At 50.7% G+C, this 18027-nt stretch overlaps 2 protein-coding genes across 3 annotated transcripts; both read right to left on the bottom strand.

Moving 5' to 3' along the window:
- Positions 1 to 29: 29 nt before the first annotated feature.
- Positions 30 to 4680, bottom strand: NEU4 (neuraminidase 4). The gene is made up of 4 exons (XM_015637042.3): positions 3656 to 4680; positions 2701 to 2906; positions 2131 to 2386; positions 30 to 1749 (listed from the first exon to the last, which is right to left on the bottom strand). The coding sequence occupies exons 2-4, from the start codon at positions 2899 to 2901 to the stop codon at positions 713 to 715; spliced, it is 1494 nt and encodes a 497-aa protein (XP_015492528.1). The 5' UTR covers positions 2902 to 2906; positions 3656 to 4680; the 3' UTR covers positions 30 to 712.
- Positions 4681 to 6409: 1729 nt separating this feature from the next.
- Positions 6410 to 18002, bottom strand: GAL3ST2 (galactose-3-O-sulfotransferase 2). Of its 2 annotated transcripts, none has more exons than XM_015638028.1 (4): positions 17922 to 18002; positions 8930 to 9016; positions 8225 to 8504; positions 6410 to 8150 (listed from the first exon to the last, which is right to left on the bottom strand). In XM_015638028.1, the coding sequence occupies exons 2-4, from the start codon at positions 8947 to 8949 to the stop codon at positions 7293 to 7295; spliced, it is 1158 nt and encodes a 385-aa protein (XP_015493514.1). In that variant the 5' UTR covers positions 8950 to 9016; positions 17922 to 18002; the 3' UTR covers positions 6410 to 7292. The 2 variants fall into 2 exon arrangements, with proteins under 2 accessions (XP_015493514.1, XP_015493513.1); XM_015638027.3 differs by lacking the exon at positions 17922 to 18002 and adding an exon at positions 12534 to 15858.
- Between the last annotated feature and the right edge of the window lie 25 nt (positions 18003 to 18027).

Below are 18027 nucleotides of genomic sequence, written 5' to 3'. Positions count from 1 at the left end.
GGGTAAAAATGAGACATCTCCTGGGGTGACATAAAAACACTTTAATAATTGAAATAAAGATATAAATTGTAATGAAAAGGAAAATAATGAAAAGAGAGAACTAAAAGCCCAGACAAACGAGAAATGCAACACAAGCATTTCTTTATCATCAACCCAAATATAAAACCCAGCCCCATCCCAGCTATGATGGAGGAACAGAACTCTACCCCAGCCCAAACCCTCACAGTGACTTCAGAGAGACCATTGAGAAAACGTCTTTTCATGAAAAAGAAAGAATTTAACATTATAGACCTTATTTATATAGCATAGCTATTGATAACAAGGGGAGGGAAGCCCTCGGAGCAGGGTGGTGGCACCAGGTATGGCAGAGCTGGAGCACCACATCCCCTGAGCCAGCACTGGCACACAGGGATGGCACAGGGTGCCCCTGGCTGCCTTCCCCCTGCACTGCTGCTGTTGCTTCCCAATATCTCTTTTCAGAGGTGGCTATTGCTTGGAGAGGAGCCTGGAGCTCGGCTGGGGTCAAAAGCCTTCCCACCCAACCAAAACAGAATTAAAAAATAGCAATAACAATGAGATAAACCCCCAGTGTGGGGACAGTAACACACCTCTGTGCGATGTGGCTGTGCTGGATGGTGGCAGGACCCAGCCTGTGGGTTGATTCTCCAGGATCCAGCACTGGGGTGGTGAGAGGAGCTGACCTGGGCAGGCTCTAGGAGATGAAGCAGCTCCTTTGCCTCCTCCTGCCCGTGTGGTGCGTGGTGGCGCGGCCCCGCCGGGGAGCAGCAGCTGTCAGGGGTATGTTCTGGAGCACGTCGTGCAGCGTGAACATGCTGAAGGAGATCTGCTCATAGGGAGACCTCATCCCGTTCTCGTAGAGGCAGGCGAAGGTGATGGCCGTGCCGCCAGCCACCGGGGCGTCCCTGTAGGGCAGCTCCATGTAAGCCAGGTCTGAGTAAGCGCTCGGGCCCTCATAGATAACCCAGGGCTCTGTCCAGCTCTCTGCGTCCCTGGGGAAGGTGCTGAGGTGAACCCCCATGTTGACCCGCGACATGGAGCTGGTGGGGTGGGAGTAGAGGATCCACGTCGGTGCTTGGAAGAAGGGAGTGGGGCTGGGGGTTGCTGCACAGTCCCCCTGGACCAAGGTGACACTGTGGGCATCACCGTGGTGCCCTGGGGTAGGACAATGCTCATCTGGCTCACAGTGGTTGCTAGCGGGCAGCTCAGCACCTCCTGCCTGTCGGGTGGGCAGGTGCCCAAACTCCCGGAGGGCCCCAGGGAGCAGCCGGTGAGCCAAGCCCCGGAGGGGCCTCACGGTGTCCCGGGAGGTGCTGGGGACATACACGAATGGTGCGGGGAAGCCAATGACACTGCCATGACAGCCATGGGGGGGCTCCACCAGCCGCTGCACCAGCTGCCCGCCATGGAAGACAGCCCCATCATCCATGCTGAGCGCCTGGACCCTGAAGCCCAAGGGGCTGCGGGCGTTGCAGTAGAGGACATTGGATCCATCCTCCTCATCCACTGAGACCAGCTGGCACTCGCCCGTCTGCAGGTTGGGGATGAACTCCCCAAAGCGCCAACCGCGGCCATGGTCATCGCTGTAGAAGGCGAAGGAGTGCGGGGTTGTCTTGCAGAGCTGCCCAAAGCACTCCTTGCAGTCGATGTGGTAACTGTAGGCGGGCACCAGCAGCCGGCCAGAACGCAGCTGGATCCCATGGCCAGGGCCCAGTGCGAACGTTGCCCAGTCTGGGGAGCAGAGATGGGATGAGGGAAGGTGGGATGGGGTAAAGAGTGACTACCATGGTGCCCTGCCATGCCCAGTGTGGAAGGGTCCCCTCTCAGTCCAAATGGTGGGGTGGGAGGGCAGCAGAGCCCAGTGCTGCCAGGCTGTCCTCACACATGCTCCTACCCATGGCTATGGGGCCTTTCCATCTTCTCCTCACCCCCAGTAACTGATATGGATATTCCCTCCATCCCTCCTCCCCTCTGCTCTTCCACCTTTTTGGAAGCTTGTGGGATTCTCATGTCAAAGTCTCCCCCAGCCTCTGGTGGCTCCGGGAGGCCAAAACCCAGGGCTATCCCCTGTCTGGCTGCTCTCCCCTCTTCTCACCCCTTGTGGTTGGGTACCTTTGATGGTTGCGCCAATGACCTGCTGCGTCAGGTCCGTGGCTGTGCTCCAGCTCAGGCCCTGGTCGGCGCTGGTGACGCAGCAGAGGCGGGTGACGTTTTGGCCAGTGACAATCTGGTAGGCTTCGGGCGTCCTGCCCAGCACCGTGATGAAGAAGAGGAAGAGGGTGCCCGTGAACTCATCGTAGAGCGGGCAGGGGTTCATTGACCGATGGTGCTGCAGTGTTGCCGTCTCCAGCACACGCATGTCTTCCCACTGCCCGGGGAGGAGGAGGAGAGGACAGAGAGGAGTAAGGACCATCCCACTTTTTTGCCCAGAACTGTGACTGCCCCATCCCTGATGTGTTCCCAGCTGGGTTGGACAGGGCTTAGAGCAACCTTGGGATGGCAGAAGGCATCCCTGCCCATGACAAGGCATGGAATGAGATGGCCTTTGAGGTCCCTTCCAAAAAAAACCAACCCATGACCCTGTGATGCACTTCACCCATGCCTCCAGGAGCCAGGCTGTGCCGCACCTAAGCGATGAGGACAGCCCCCAGTGTGTCCCCAGCCTAGCTGGGTGTGTCCCACCTCCACGTAGCTGCCGTAGATGGTGCCGCGGCGCAGCACCAGCAGGTTGGCGTGGGCATCGTCGGCACTGAGCCGCTCCTCGGCAAACGCCAGCAGCTTGGCCACGCAGGGCAGGTAGAGCAGGGCGGGCACACGGTACGTGACACCACTGGATTCCTTCTCGAAGAGCACCGTCCGGGCCGGGAAGTGCCGGGAGCCCATGGCAGCTGTAGCAGAAGGATGTGGTGGGCTGATGAAGGTGGGGGGACTGGCTGCTGGGCATGGCCAGGGGCACGGGGTTGTCCTTGGAAGGGTTTGGGGTTTAACTTGGTGGGCTTGGGTCTGGGTGACCCCCCAGGAGCAGGGGCTGAGGGGCAGGACTGGGGTGGAGAGGGGCTGGGTCACCACAGCTCAGAGGTGGGTCAGGGCACAGGGTGCCAGTGAGGAGGCTGACCTGGGGACCCCAAAATAAAATTAAATAAAATTAATTTTATCTTTAGGATGCTTGTTCGGGAAATCAAGGCCAGTAAGCAAAGAGCAGGGTGAGACCCCTAGCTCCATGCTCTCTTCTGGGGGGCATTGGAAGGGTAGAGCCCACAGACGAGATGGCAGCAGCCCAGGCTCACCGTGACAGGGTCAGGGAGTTGTTCCTGTGCCTCCAGAACCTCCAGCACAATGGACCCAGGTGGCCCCTTGCTCCCCCTCCTCTGTGGAGGGAACCTGAGATGCAGAGCAAAGACACGGGGGTCCCCAGCTGAACCATCCCTGTGGCAGTGGGTGAGAGCTATTCCCAAATGACTTTCCTCCACGGTCAGCTGTCCCCATCTTACATGTCCCTACATTTTCCTGGAGATCATCCGCACAGGAGACGGGCATCCGCTCCAGGAGCTGGAGCAGACACGAGCCACTCTCACCCGTGGTTTTATCAGGAGCTTTTGCTGACTGAACACCCCCCGGAGAAAGCGAAGGCACTCACCGGGTGCTGCTCAGCCCGAGTGTCCGTCCCCTCTGTCCCTCGGCCGCACCACGGAATGAGGCCGGCTGTCGCTGTCGCTGTCGCTGGCTTTCCTCAGAGCCTCCCTGCCTCGCCGCCACCGCCTCCCCCGGCAGGGTCCCCCCTCCGAAGGGTCACGGGGCTCCCCCGGCGGAGCCCGGGTTAAACCGCTGAGTCAGCAGCGGCGGGGGCTGCTGCGGTGCCCGCGGCACAAAGGCGCCCTTATGGGCCCGGGCAGAGCCGAGACACCCTGCTCGGACCCCCGGGAGGGATCCGTGGGGCAGGAATTGCAGCTCCTCCTGCAGGCTGTGAGGGGCTAGGCTTCCCTGTCCGGGGCAGCCAGCCCATGATCAGCACAGTCCACCCTGCCATGAGCTCCCCAGCCTGGGAGCTCTGGTCCAGAGGGTCCCAGCCCTCCCAGGACCCCAAATCTTCCGTGGATCCCCAGCCCTCCCAGCTTTTCCAGGACTCTCAGCCTTCCCAGGACCCAAACTCTTGCAGGACCCCCAGCATTTCCAGGATCCCCAGCCCTATCTGGACCCTTAGCACCACAGAATCTGCAGACTTCCCAGGAACCTCAGTTCTCCCAGGATGCCCAGACTTCCCAAGACCCTCACCTGCACACAGATCAGCTACTAAGAAAGTATTTTTGTACCTATATTCCAATATTCCATTTCAGTGATCAGTTTAGCTAAAAGGGCTTGACAAAATTCACGTGGCAAATCACAGATCAGAAGTTCCAAGGGGAAAACTGAGGCAGAGGCTGCAGAACTGCCCAGCAATGGTCCCTGGGATGGCCTGGGGTGACCACGTGTGGCTCCAGCAGTTCCACCTGGCTGCTACAAAAGCCTCCCAAACCTTGGGTTAATTTTAGTGAGGGTTCCTGTAACGCTGGACCATGAAGTGCTGTTAATCTGGGTTGTTCCCGCTGGATACCTGGGCTGGTTAATCCCTGCCTCAGGTGCTAAACACAGCTGAGGAAAATCCTGGCTCTGCTTCACACCCCTATTCCCCTGACAGCATCACTCCTGCCCCACAGCTTCAGCCCCAAGGCAACACTGCCAGCCAAGTGACCCCAGATCCATCCTCCCCCTCCTGCCATCCCGGGCCCTGCAGCTGTGGCAGTGCCAGGAAGGTTTGTGAGGATGGCAGCACCAAGCCCAGTGGATTTGGTGTCACTGCTTGTCACCTGTTCCTAACATATCTGTCAGTCCAATTTACACTGACAAAATCCCAGTGTTTTAAAGCTGAGCCAGCATCTCCTCCTGCTCAAGCTAGTCAGAGTGGGGGCAGGCACCTGGATGCACCAGTGTGCCCAAAGCTGTGCCTCACTCCATCCCCTCCTGTAGTAGTTTTAAAGCACTAGCTAAAAAAATCACTAGAGAACTTACTCATTTCTTGCTGTGAGATATGGATTAGCAGAAGGGCAAAAAAAGGCTTAAAACTAAAAAGGAATAAAGAAAGTTTATTAACAAAACTGCAAGGATAATAAACCAGAATAAAACTTCCAGAAACCCTTTTTTCCCTACCACCCAACCATTTCCTTGTCTGACAACACAGAGAAAAAACTTGGTGGTTAAAACAGTACCAACTATGTAATAGTCTTTTCATCAGTCTTTGTAGAGAAAAGAAGTTTCCTTTTGTCATTTCATGGAGAGTTCTCCACAAGAAAACAGTTATCTCATAGATTTTCATTCCCCTGATGCCAGCTGCCTGGAAAACTCGGCCATCAGGCTCCTCCTCCCATTTCACACCACTCTGAGGTGTGTTCATGGCCCATGATCTCAAGGGTTTTTTTAAGGTTTTTTAAGGATGAGTTATTCAAAGGCAAAGGATCTCTTCATCTGTCTCTGTTATCATCTCTGGGAACAGAGGTTTTCTCCTTTTCTCTTGGGGGCAAGTATTACTATCAACTCTCAATTCTCTCTCTCTGTTCCAGCATCTCATGAGATCACAACTACTCCACCATCTGCTCAGCTTCATTAATGGATACCCTTGCTCAGATCTACACTTTGAAACACTTCATTCCCTCCAAAATAAGTTTCATGAATTAAAGGATTTTTTTTCAGAACATTATTGTCCATCTGCAAGGCCTTACCAAAAGAATATTTGAGCTTATTAGTGCATCTCCTTAATTCTCTCACCATCTGAGGCTTGATTCTTTCCTCCACTGACTTTGATAGTTTATGTTGTCCCTTTACATGTTGATCACTTTCTCTTCCCCCCCCTCTCTCTCTGGAAAAAGGATTAAATCTGCAGGTCTCATCTGGGTGGTAAAAGAGTTAAAATCTGGCTCCAGCCACAGCTAGGTATTTATGAGATTGGATTTCAGCTCGGCAGTGCTGGAAAAGCAGCAGATGCTGTTTTTCAGTCTGTGGCTGTCTGTGTGAGTCGTGAGGGCGAGCAGCCGTGGCTCGCTCCAGCCCAGGGCTGGGGTCCATGGCAGAGCCCAGCCTGGGAGCAGGGAAATCCCTGCAAGGCTCCATCCCCCACAGGCTCCATCCCTGACCCATGAGCTGTGGCAGGCCCAGCCCAGCCCCATGGGCCACATGGCAGGTGCAGGGTGGGAAACGGGAGCCAGCTGGAGCTCTGATATCTTTCAAAGCTGGAAACTGAGAGAAAAGAAATTCCCAGGCTTAGGTTTTAAAGGGTGGTGTTCACAGGTTGACCTCACTTTTCAATGGTCAAAACTAATGTCAGTTCTCAGAAATGGCCAGCTATTGGCCAGGTGAAAAAACTCCCATCAGCCTCCAGCAGCCTTAACTTCCAGGGGTGTTTTCTACATTTTTTTCTTAAATGCCAATCTATCACACCTCCTAATCCGTGCTGGATTAGTTTGGCCAACACAGCATGGGGAGCCCCAAAAAATGTGTCTTCTGATAAAAGGCTTTGGGGACTCAAAGGAACATCCATGCCCAGGGACCCTTGACTAAGAGTGAGAAGCAAAACCACAAAACCTCTTCCCAGGGGAGCACTGACCTCTTCTGCACAGGACAGAGGCCCATTCACCTGGTGACACATGTGAGGCACAGCTTACATGCCACTGGGCAAGGCAGCCAGCCTGCCTGGCTTTGGGCAGGATGCCACACCAAAGGCAGCTCCAGCAGCATGTGGTGGTTAGTCCTCACTGAGTGTGGATGCTGCTGGATGGGGCACCCACCATCTCTCCTGCTTCTTGGAGCACTGCATCCCCTTGTTACACTCCCCTCACTTCCCTCCCCCTCCCCTAAACCCTCCAAAATCAGTCAGTCTGGTCACAGCTCATTGGACTTGCTCCAGTGAGCTGTGACCAGACTGATGTAACGATGGATATCAAAAAAAATCAAATGAAGGCAAATGATCACGCTCATGATTAATGATTAAGAGGATGGAATGTCTTGGCCAGCTGCAGCCAGCCCGGCTTTCTCTAGCCAGGAGCAGGTAGGCGGGATCACCCAGGATCTGGTCAACGCAGAGCCTGTGGCTCAAGGTCTCCAAAAAGAGATCAACCACCAACTTGGTGACCCCAAACAAAGCCCCCACTGTCTCTCTCTCATGTACAAGAGTCCTGTGGGTCAGTTACGAGTCAGACAGTGGGTGATGCAGAGCAGTGGGAAGCCACAGTGGCTTGCCACATGTCCTAGTTGGACACTGAGACCTGCACCTTCTCCTGGACACTGGTCCACAGCAATGGCAATCCCATCTTTTTCCTCTTGTGTGGGTGTTGGACAGAATAAAGGTAGGACATGTACTGGAGCTCTGGTATGACCATTTTCTGGCAGGTTCTCAGAGTCCTGTTGTCCAGGTCTTGTTTGAGGTTGTAACCCAGGATATTTGCAGCCCCTGACTGGAAAGGCAGGAGAGCTTTATTCCTGATGTGATCCTTCCTCACTGCCTCCTGCTCTGAGAGACAAGTCTCCATGAGCTCCTTCTGTCTGGTCCGCAGGAGATCCACCTCCTTTTCCAGCACCTCGAGCCCTATGGTCTCCTCAATTCTCCTCCAGAAGCTCTGGTTGAAGTGCAGGTAGAGCTTCCAGTCCAGCGAGCACCATGCTTTTATCTGCTCCTTACTTTCTGGAGTCAATGTCTGGACAGTTTCCTGGCTTCTGGCATTGAGCTTGAAGTAAATCACATCATCCAGATCCCAGCACAAAGTATTCTTCAAGAGGATCATGGACTCATCAAAGTAGTCTGCTATCAAGATGAGGTGGAAATTCTGCTCTATCTCCTCCAGGACTGCCTGGATGTACTTTGTGTCATCCTCCGCATTGTTATTGTAGCCAAAGTCAAACCACATGATATTCCTGGCATAGATGTTTGCCCTGTAATCTGCTGGGTGGTAATACTTTGTGGGTGATGCCAGGAACTCATTCACGTTCTTGGTGCTCTTGAAGGCAGGCACAATGCCCTTGTAGTAGATGTAGGAAGACTCCAGCAGACGAATGGGGTTCCTCAGGATGGAGAAGTAGAAGGTATTGGCTGCCATCACCTTTTTTACCTATTTGTGGGAGGAAGAAGAGGTTAGTCCTGTCCCAGCCAAGTTTCTCCTCAGGCATTGTGGTTCTTTCTTACCTCCAAGGGGTTAAACCGCAGGTGGTTGCACATGATGTTGTAATTTTGGCCTATGGTTTCAAAACCCTCCACAAACTGGGCCACAAAAGTCCTTGGGTATCCCAGGTGGTAGAGCTGGTCAGCAGGGAGGGCAACAGTGAGGTTGTACCTCTCTGCGAACCTGAACATGATGTTGAGCACAGTGCTGCTGGCAGTCTTGTGGGTTTTGAGGAACATGACGTTAGTCTTGGCGTGGCACGACGTGGGAGGGATCAGCAGCTCTTCGTGACTCTTTGAGAATCTGCAGAAAGGCGACAGATGGGGCCAAGAGACTCTCTGGTGCTGCACCCCATCTCTGAGACCTGGCAAAGTCAAACCCAAGTGCTCCTCTGACACCACATCTGCAGCTGGTACAAGACTGCATCCAAATTAGCCCCAACCCTCCAGTGTAGCTGTTCTCCCCCTGCAGTTTTCTCCTTCTCCAAATTCTCACTTACCAAAGACTTCAGCTCAATCCCCTTTTCCCACAAGGCTGATTTTATCCCAAAGAGACTGTACTCTGGCTAATTCGATTCCTTCCCCAAACATGGATCTAAGACCCAGTTTTGGGCCACCGCCCTTTCAGCATTAGACCAAGTGTCATGATAAATAACTAAGGTGTCACAAGTCATGTCCCAGCTGCTCCAGGCACAGGAAACTGTGCAACCTTGCTTCTGTCTCACTTACCTGTAATTCTTATTCTTCATATGGAAGAATGCTGAGAGGGAGGTAAGTCCCAGGAAGAGGCTGAAAACTATGAGACACCTGACATGCCTGGAAAAATAGAAGAGTTTCAGTGGATTTTTATCCAATAGTCCTTCCTCAAACCACCACATATTGCATCTTGCCCTTGGCAACTTTAATCACTGTGAGCACAGTTTTATATCTCAGCTTTGGCAACCACCTTTGGACCCTGAACTGTGTCAGCAGCTCTGGCATTAAAGGCAAGACAGTGAGAAATTGCACTTTCATTATTACTTTCCTAATTTTGGCCTTTGGCAAGACACAGTGTGCTTCGGGCAGAGCCCAAGCTCTTCCCACAGCCTCCTGCTCTGCTTGGCTGCCTTTTGTTTTGCTTTTCTCTTGGTTTTCTGGGGCTTTAGAGCTTATTCACTATTCAAACTCCTAGATTATTCACCAGAAAACTGCCCTTTGTAGGGGTATAAAGACTTCCATGGCGAGAAATCTGAGTGGCTCCTGTAATCACATCACTCCAGAGGATGGGGAATGGAAAAAACCCACTAAACTGAGTTTCTTTTGCAATATAAATACAATTTTTCACGACAGAAAATCAAATAACCCAACTGCACCTGTAATGGATTTATTACACGTCACTTTATTACACCGGCATTTATTACTTTCAGATGGGGGGAAGGGGTGGATAATGACGAGGGAGGAGCCTTTTCCAACACTAGTAAAGCAACCACAATATAGTGCAAGGTGCACATTGCAGGGGGGTGGAATGGGATGTTTTTTTATGTCTCCTTCCAACTCAAACCACCCTTTGGTACCATGGTCATCACCTCTGGGTGATGACATCATGCACTCCAGCTGGGACACAGAGAGGACCTTTTGAAGGTTTGATGCTCACCTAAAAGGAATTTTTCACCACCAAGTTTGATCTGACTTCTCTCATCCTAGAAACTCATTTAGCTCTGTGTGAATCTCATGTTTGCAGACATGCCCAAAACATGAGACATGCACCAGATCTGGCTCAGGCTTTACACTGTTTTGAGAGGATATAATTTACAGCACGGTATGGTCACACTTGTGGTTTCAACTCTCCAAAGGGAGCAAGCAAGCCTTCAAGCCTTCCTCCAAGAGCCTTTCCCAAAGCCAGGGAAGACCCTTATCCACAGCTGGTACCAACCTCTGAAAGAATTTGCAGCACAGCTTCTGCACAAAGAGTTTCAAGACAGACCTGCAGCCAAGATTTCATCAGGGTTTCCTAATTTTTTGGCCCCAGGCCTGTTAGGGGGATGGGAGTGGGACAATCCCTTGTCCTTGGAGATGAGATGCAAGAAGAAAGGAGCCCATGGGCAGTGAGCAGGCTACACACAGACCCCATGCCAATCTTCTTGGTCTTTCATTTAAACTGGAGCTGCCATATATGTGTGATGGTTTTCCAAAACACGTCACTCTGCCTGCCTGGAGGTCTTTCCTAAGCTGACATCCTCCTGCTGCACCTTTTCTGTCGAGTTTAATGGGTGCAGTAACAGTTCATTTATTAATTTAGGTAGTGTCTCCAAAATGGCAACTCTGAATGATGTTTTATGGACCAAACAAATCACATATACCCAAAATCATCCTGAAGGCAGATCTGGATCACAATATGCTCTAGAAGAGCTATCAATCCCTTCTGCTGCAAGAAGACAGGCTCTGTAGACTTCTGCACCTTATTATCTCAAGGTGTCCCACAGTATTTTAATAGTTGTTTACTTAAATAAAGGATTTCATGGTGCCATTCTGCCTCCAAATACTCAGACACATTCAGCACACCGAACTCATCTCCAGCCTAACTGAATGCAACCAGTAGACCCATTTTATCTGGATGTGCCCCAAACCAAACAACAGTTAGATTCTGTCCCTGGTGACACAGGGAGGAAAGAAATTTGAATTATTTAACCAAAAACTATGGTTACTTCCTGGAATGGACAGTTTTGAGGAGCAAGACTGACTGATCTCTGCAGGACATGGTCCATGCAGGTACCAGTCCCCATGCAGAAATGGCAGGCTTGTCCCAGGGGTGACAAACAATGGATGGATGGATGGATGGATGGATGGATGGATGGATGGATGGATGGATGGATGGATGGATGGATATCTGCCTTCCAGTCCAAGGAAGAAGCAGGGAACTCTGCTGCACCTCAGCCCAGCGAAGGTGAGTGAGGAAGGTGTCCAGAGGAAGAGCCAAGGGCAGGGATTGAGGAGATCTCTAGGGAGGAGTGGGGGAATATGGAGACCCTGGGGATGAGAGGAGGGCAGGTGAACAGGGTGCAGGCCAGTGCACTCATGGAGCCCCGTCCCCATCACCCCCTGGGCTCAGCCACCCACAGTTGCACTTGCAGGGGTGTCACTGGCTCCAGCGTGGTATCCCCACACACACTGTGGGAATAAGGTGGCTGAATAAACAAATTTCTCATGGGGCGAACTGATGGTACCTTTCCCTCCTCTTACAACAAGCTTCCATCATTTCTGCACATCTTGTGCTTGGGAACAAATAAGTTCTTGAAATGTTTCAGGGCTTTTACTGACAGAAAGCGTGTAGGATCTTCACCTGGAGCATACACAGTGTTTTGAACACAGTGTGACTGCTCTCCCAGCAAACAGCACAGGGCCAGTGTGGGATTTGCTGCCAGACCTTGCTTCCAATACTCATTCCAGAATGAGTAAGACATGACAACTGTTTGAAAGTCTGCCGAGAATGGTGACATTTCAGGCTCTCTATGCTTCAAATACGTGTCATGGAAATTCTGAGAATATCAAAAAGCTTTTGGAAAATGCTCTCACACACTTGCTGTGGTATTTGGAGTTGTCCTTTGCAGGACCAGGAGCTGCACTCAATGATCCCTACGGATGCCTTCCAGCTCAGATTATTCTGATTCTATGTCTGCAAACCTGCAATGGGGCTTCACCCCCCACTACCCTGGCACATCTCTCTGGAAGCATTCATTTGTGTTCCCTTAGTGCCACACCCCAACCTTTGTCACAACACTTGCAAGTCTCTGACCTGCACAGCATCATTGAATTGTTTAGATTGCAAATGACCTCTAAGATACAGTGAAGCAAAGTTCAAGAGAGAAAGCTCTAACTCGAATATTCCACTGAAGTTATGTAAACGAGCCTGCAAGACCTTTGAGAAGCACTTGGGAGTCAAGACACAAAATTCTAAGAAGCCAAAAAACCCACAGAGCACTTGGGAGGGCTGGTGCCAGAGGCTCCACTTGCCTTTCCAGCCTGTGCAGCTATGTCCCCTCTGGAAAGAAAACATGGAAAACAACCTCTCTTAGAGGTGTAGTTATAGATGCTTTAAGGCTTGGGACCCCCTTCTTGCTCCTTCGGCTTAAGTTGAAAATAACAGACATCTGCATCAAACTAACAAGGCTCTTTTAAATTAAAAGACATGGAAGACAGGCAAGAAATGCTACTGGCAAAATTAATCCTCTTCCTGGAGCAAACTGTTACTAACTCTATAGGTCATTAACAACTTCCAGGGATTACTTGAACCAGACCTTCCTGCAAAGCAAGTTTTAGTTCAGCACCCCGAGCACTTTGCTTCCTCTGCCCTTACCTTGGAGTGCGCCCAGGGCTTTTCATGCTGCTGCAAGCTGGGAAATATCTCCTTTGGAAATCGGCTCCAATGCCTGTCTCCTCTGGCTCTTATTGACCACGTCTCTATTTCTAGCATCTGTTCACTGCTATAAATGGCTGGGATAGGTGAGGACAAAGGGAGTGGCTAGGTGTTCCCAGGAGTGGGTGGGAGTTAATTAATAAGCCAGGAAAAGCACTGGTATGGTAGGACATTGGCACAGGTATAAAGAGCTGCCTCGGGTCACGGTGTTCACAGCAGCTTTGCTGGGAAGGAAAGGTTTAACCGGAATTCCTTAGAGGGGATCCCCTTCTCTCCTGGCTGAGGGAGGGAGGTGCTGGGGGCTCACAGTAGGATCCAGGCAGGGGGCTGGTGGAGGGCACTGGACCTTTGCCACCCTACACAACATCACATCGCCAGGGGCCATGGTCACTGCCTGCTGCCCCTTTTATCTGCATCTTGCTCAGTGGGAAAAGACAGGAATTCCCTGCCAGACACATTTGGTAAGAGCAAATTAGAGAATGGTGTTCACCTATGGAAAATTCCTCTTAAAACATTAAGAATTCAAACTTTTTGTTGAAAATGCAATTATTGTAGCTGGAGGTTAACAGCTTGGCTATATACAGGCCTTGGGAGGGAGAAATCTTGCCCCTAAAGGGGCATTCTTTTATGCTTTATCTCTGGTGTTATTAACAACAATTCGTATTATGCAGGAATTTTATATTCCACTGAGGCTGCTGTACACCAGCACTTCACAAACTGGATTTGATGGTTGCAGTTTGCCCCAGGAGAGCAGAATCTGTCCTGCAGGCTGGAGGTGGGGTCATCTCCCTGCTCCCCATACTGGATTGAAGTCAATGCTCTCCTCATTTAGGCAACTAAAAATGTACCCACATCTCTCAGCCTGAATTAGGGGGGATTGAATTATTACTTTGGTCTTTTATAGCCATGCCATGTTCCATGCACCTCCTGGTGGTCTCCTTTCCCTCCCCACACACGGTGCCATCTTTCTAACCCTTGTGTGCTGTTGGCCCAATGCATCCCACCAACAGCCAAATCCTCAGCACTCCGGGATCCTTCACCTACGTTGCTACATTTCCAGAGCACCCAAATACACAGCATTTCTTTTTAAATCACAGCTTCCCCTCACCAGCCCCAACTCCAGTGCTTACCAAAATGCAGAGATTAGCAAGGTGTAGGGTTGCTTTCCTTAAGTTTCGTGGTAGAACCTGAGTCAATGTGCTCTTTTATGGAGAATTTCTAGGGTTACTCTTGGCATAGCACCAAGTGCTGCTGGCAGGGGGGCACATTTCAGAGACCTCTTTCTCCTGTTACATTACACACGTCAGCTGTGCCATTTCTTGCTCAGGAGCTGGTAGAGCCCACAGATCACAAAAGCCCATTTTTTACACTTTTACAATCGATTCATTGCTCTCTCCTGGGGCGTTGTACACGAATTGTCAGCTTTGGTTACGCCAAAAAAAATAAATGGTGCCAGGCACAAATACTTGTCTTCATGTGGAGGTGGGCTGCTCAGAGACTGGGACAGGGAAGGGCAGCCAGGTGACACAGGATTAGTGAGCTGGGGTGGGATTCATCACTCCATCCTGCCTCTGCTTCCTGTTGGGGGTCAGGCCCTGGGGGAGGTCAGCCCCTTGCAGTGGGATGGGGAGAATCAGAAGGTGGAAGTGCAAAAACTCATGGGCAGTGATAAGGGCAGTTTAACAAGTAAAGTAAAACCTGCACATGCAAGCAAACCAAAAGGAACTCATTCCCTGCTTCCTGCCGCAGGCAGGTGCTCAGCCAGGAAAGCCAGGCTCCATCACGTGTAACAGTGACCTGGGAACACCACCCTTCCTCCTTCCTCCCCAGCTTTTATTGCTGAGCACGGCCTCCTACGGTGTGGGAGAGCTCCATGGTCAGTCAGGGTCAGCTGTGTCCCCTCCCAGCTCCTTGCACACCCCAGCCCCATACTGGTGGGACAGGGTGAGGAGTGGAAAAGACCTTGATGTTGTGAAAGTACCACTCAGCAACAGCTACAATATTCCTGTGCTTCCATTGTTGATCCAAACACTGATCCAGACCAGCCACTGTGAAAGAAAATTAACTCTATCCCAGCCATTAACCTGTACGAGAGAGACAAAATCAGTAGAGAGAGACAAGTCCTTATTGTACCTGAAGACCACTGGTATTAAGTGTGGAGCACCCACAGCATTCTAGTATTTAAGTCTGTCTCAGAAAAATTAGAATTTAGGACAAGAAATTCCTGTCACAATGTTTCTTTCTAAAAATACACATACATGTACCTACCCTGTCTCTCCCTCGTATAAACAACAGTGTACCACTATGTGAAAACATCACTGAGAACACAGAAGGTCTGGTAAAGATATAAAACAACCCTACACTAATGCCTTCCTTGTATTCTATCAGGGAATTGCTCTATTGTTTAGTGAAACAGTAAAACTTATATGGAGCTTTAGGATCTTCATGTGTAAGGAAGATGGTTAAATGGAGCTGTGTCTCCCTCCTGAGCACATTTACCATACACAGCTGAAAAAGAGAATTATGGAAAGTTCTGCTTTCCAAAAAGAGCCTTTCATGTGGAAAGTCTGTATTTTACATGGTAATGGTCAGTAGTTTAGGGGAAAAAAAAGAAAGATTGGTGTAGGAGAAGGGCAGAAAATATAACCAGCCAGATCAGAAAGAACTAGCTGCATCAGCCTATCCTAGCAGAAGGCAAATCCTGCGTATTTCTTTTCCAACAACATCATGGACTTCCCATATTTTTTCATCACCCCAAACCCAAGCAGCACAGGCTGACTATGTTGCACAGGCTGTCTTTTCACAGAGCCACAGAATTCCAGAACCATTTGATTTGGAACAGACCTCCAAGACCATTGAGTTCAGCCTGTGACCAATCCCTACCTTATAATCAGCCCAGAGCACTGACTGCCACATCCAGGTATTCTTTGAACACCTCCAGGGATAGGGACTCCAGCACCTCCCTGGGCAGTCCCTTCCAATGCCTCAACACCATTTCCATGGCAAAATTCTTCCTCTTTGCAAATGATGGCATTGTTTACTTTGTTTCACCCCAGAAGAAGACAATCAGCTCCTCTCTGACTCGTCCTAAGGGATGAAGGGAGAGATGGGGAATGTGCCATAGTGGAGAGAAAGGGTTGAAGGGACAGGAGTGGAAAGCAGGACTATGATGGAACACATGGAGGTATTTCTGTCAAAAGCATCCACGTGGCCAAGCCGAGAGAGGTGTGATCTTAGAACTGTATTGAGAAAGGCATTGCAACACATTGCTGAGTACAGGCCAGCATCCTTAGTGTAATCTGACAGCGTGCAGCCTTGTAGAGATTGTGTTCTGCCTTAAAACAGAGGATAATACTCTTTAGGATGGTTTTTCTTTGAAGAACAAAACTGTAGATGGAACATTTATTTCACTGCTCTGTGGAAGAGCCAACATCACCGAAAAGCAGGTAGTGGAGAAGATGGCTGCTGCATAAGACACCACCTTTCCTACTCTCATGGCATCCAGTAAGGCCTCCCAAACTAGTACACCTGAGTAAAATCCATCCTCTGAGCACAGCCTGAGACAGCTTATTACCTGTCCCATAGCCCACCCAGGCAGTCCAGGAGAATCACAGAACCACAGGATGGTTCATCTTGTTCCAACCATGCTGCCATGGCCAGGGGACACGTCCCATTAGGCCAAGCCTAAAATCCCTTTATAGCTTGGAGAAGCTTGTGGGAAAGAGTGTCAAAGGCTTTGCTGACATCCACTGCTCTGCCCATGTTGACATAAAACATTCTTCTGTTGTAAAAGACTGTCAGGTTAGTGACACCATTTACCTTTGGCAAATCCCCTGGCTCTTTGTTATCACCACCTGCTTCATTTTGATACAAGAGAGCCTGTGTTAAGAGTGACAGAAATCAGTAAATACGGATATGACTAGCAAACATCCAAACCAGAGGATGAATGACTCACTGCTCTTTGTAACAGATGGATGACAATGTGGTTTTGTACGACAAACCATAAATTACAAAGCAGACTGTAGCACATAAAACCAAACCCTCCATGTTAGAACAGTTCAGCTGGAAGGAACTTAGGACAATCATCTGGTCCAACTGCCTGATCAATTCAGGGGAGCCCTAGACTTACACCATTGTTCAAATGCCTCTTAAGCACTGACAGTCTGGGGCATCAACCACCTCTCCAGGAAGCCTGGTGCAGTATTTGATTATATGCTCTGCCAAGAAACACTTCCTAATGCGCAGCCTGAGCCTCCCCTGGCCCTGCTTTGGGATCAGCATTCCCATGAGATCAGCACTTCCCTTTCCATGCCCCCTCCTCAGGAAGCTGCAGAGGGGGCTAAGGTTGTACCTCAGCCTCCTTCTCTCCAACCCAGACAAACCCAGAGCCCTCAGCCTCCTCCCAGGTCACTTTCCAGCCCCAGCACCAGTGTGGTTTTCCTCTTCTGGACACTCTCCAGCACCTTCCCATCACCTCTAATGCTGGAGTGCTGTGGGTGAGGCTGTCCCAGTGCTGAGCACAGCCAGACCCTCCTCTCTCCCACCCCGCTGGCCATGCTGTGTTGGGTGCCCCCAGGCTGCCATTTGCCCTCCTGGTGATGGTTCCCACTGAGCTGCTGCCAACAAGCACCCCCAGATCCTTCCAGCAGGGCTCCCCAGCCACTCCTCTCCCAGCTTGCACTCGTGCTCGGTGTTACTCCACCCTGGGCACAGAATCCAGCACTCAGTGATTCTGTGCCACTGGCACTGCCCAGTGGTGCATCTGTGCAGATCCCTCTGCAAGGCCTCTTGTCCCTCCAGAGACTCCACAGCACTCCCAACGTAGAGTCACAGAGTGGTTTGGATTGGAAGGGACCTTAAATCCCACCTCGTTCTACTTCTCTGCTATGGGCACGGATACATTCCACTAGACCAGGCTGCTCCAAGCCCCATCCTTTTGGATTATCACTCCAGGTTATCCCAAATATTATCCAGCCAGGTTGGGAGGGATAATTTTATACCTCTCTGTGAGAGCAAATAATGATTTGCTGTGAAGGACAGGAAGTCAAGGAAGCAGGAAATACTGGCATGCCTAGAGCCTGCCCCTGGCCAGGAAGGAGGGCTGGGATCCCCTCCCTCAGCCTGGCTGCTGGTATTTCTCCTCCAGTTGATAAAATCCAGAACCCTCTCTTCTCTGGCCAGTCTTTCCAGCACTGAAAACCTGTACATGGGACAACACTGATGCTTATTTGGGACAGCCTGGAGCTGGCATCACTAAAGAGACCATAACCAGAGGCTGCTGTGGGCTTTGGGATAAGAGTATTAGATAAAAGAAGCAAGGAAGAACACCTTCACTTGGAAGACTTGCATCCACAGGTTCTCCCGTGTCTCTGATGCTCCACTTGCACAGCCATCCTCCCTTGACTGCTGTCACTAATAAATCACAGCAAATCAA

This window comes from Parus major, chromosome 9, assembly GCF_001522545.3.
Source record: "Parus major isolate Abel chromosome 9, Parus_major1.1, whole genome shotgun sequence".
Taxonomy (NCBI): domain Eukaryota; kingdom Metazoa; phylum Chordata; class Aves; order Passeriformes; family Paridae; genus Parus; species Parus major.
Note: the sequence above shows the minus strand (reverse complement) of the source record. Positions and strands in the feature narration are given on the sequence as shown.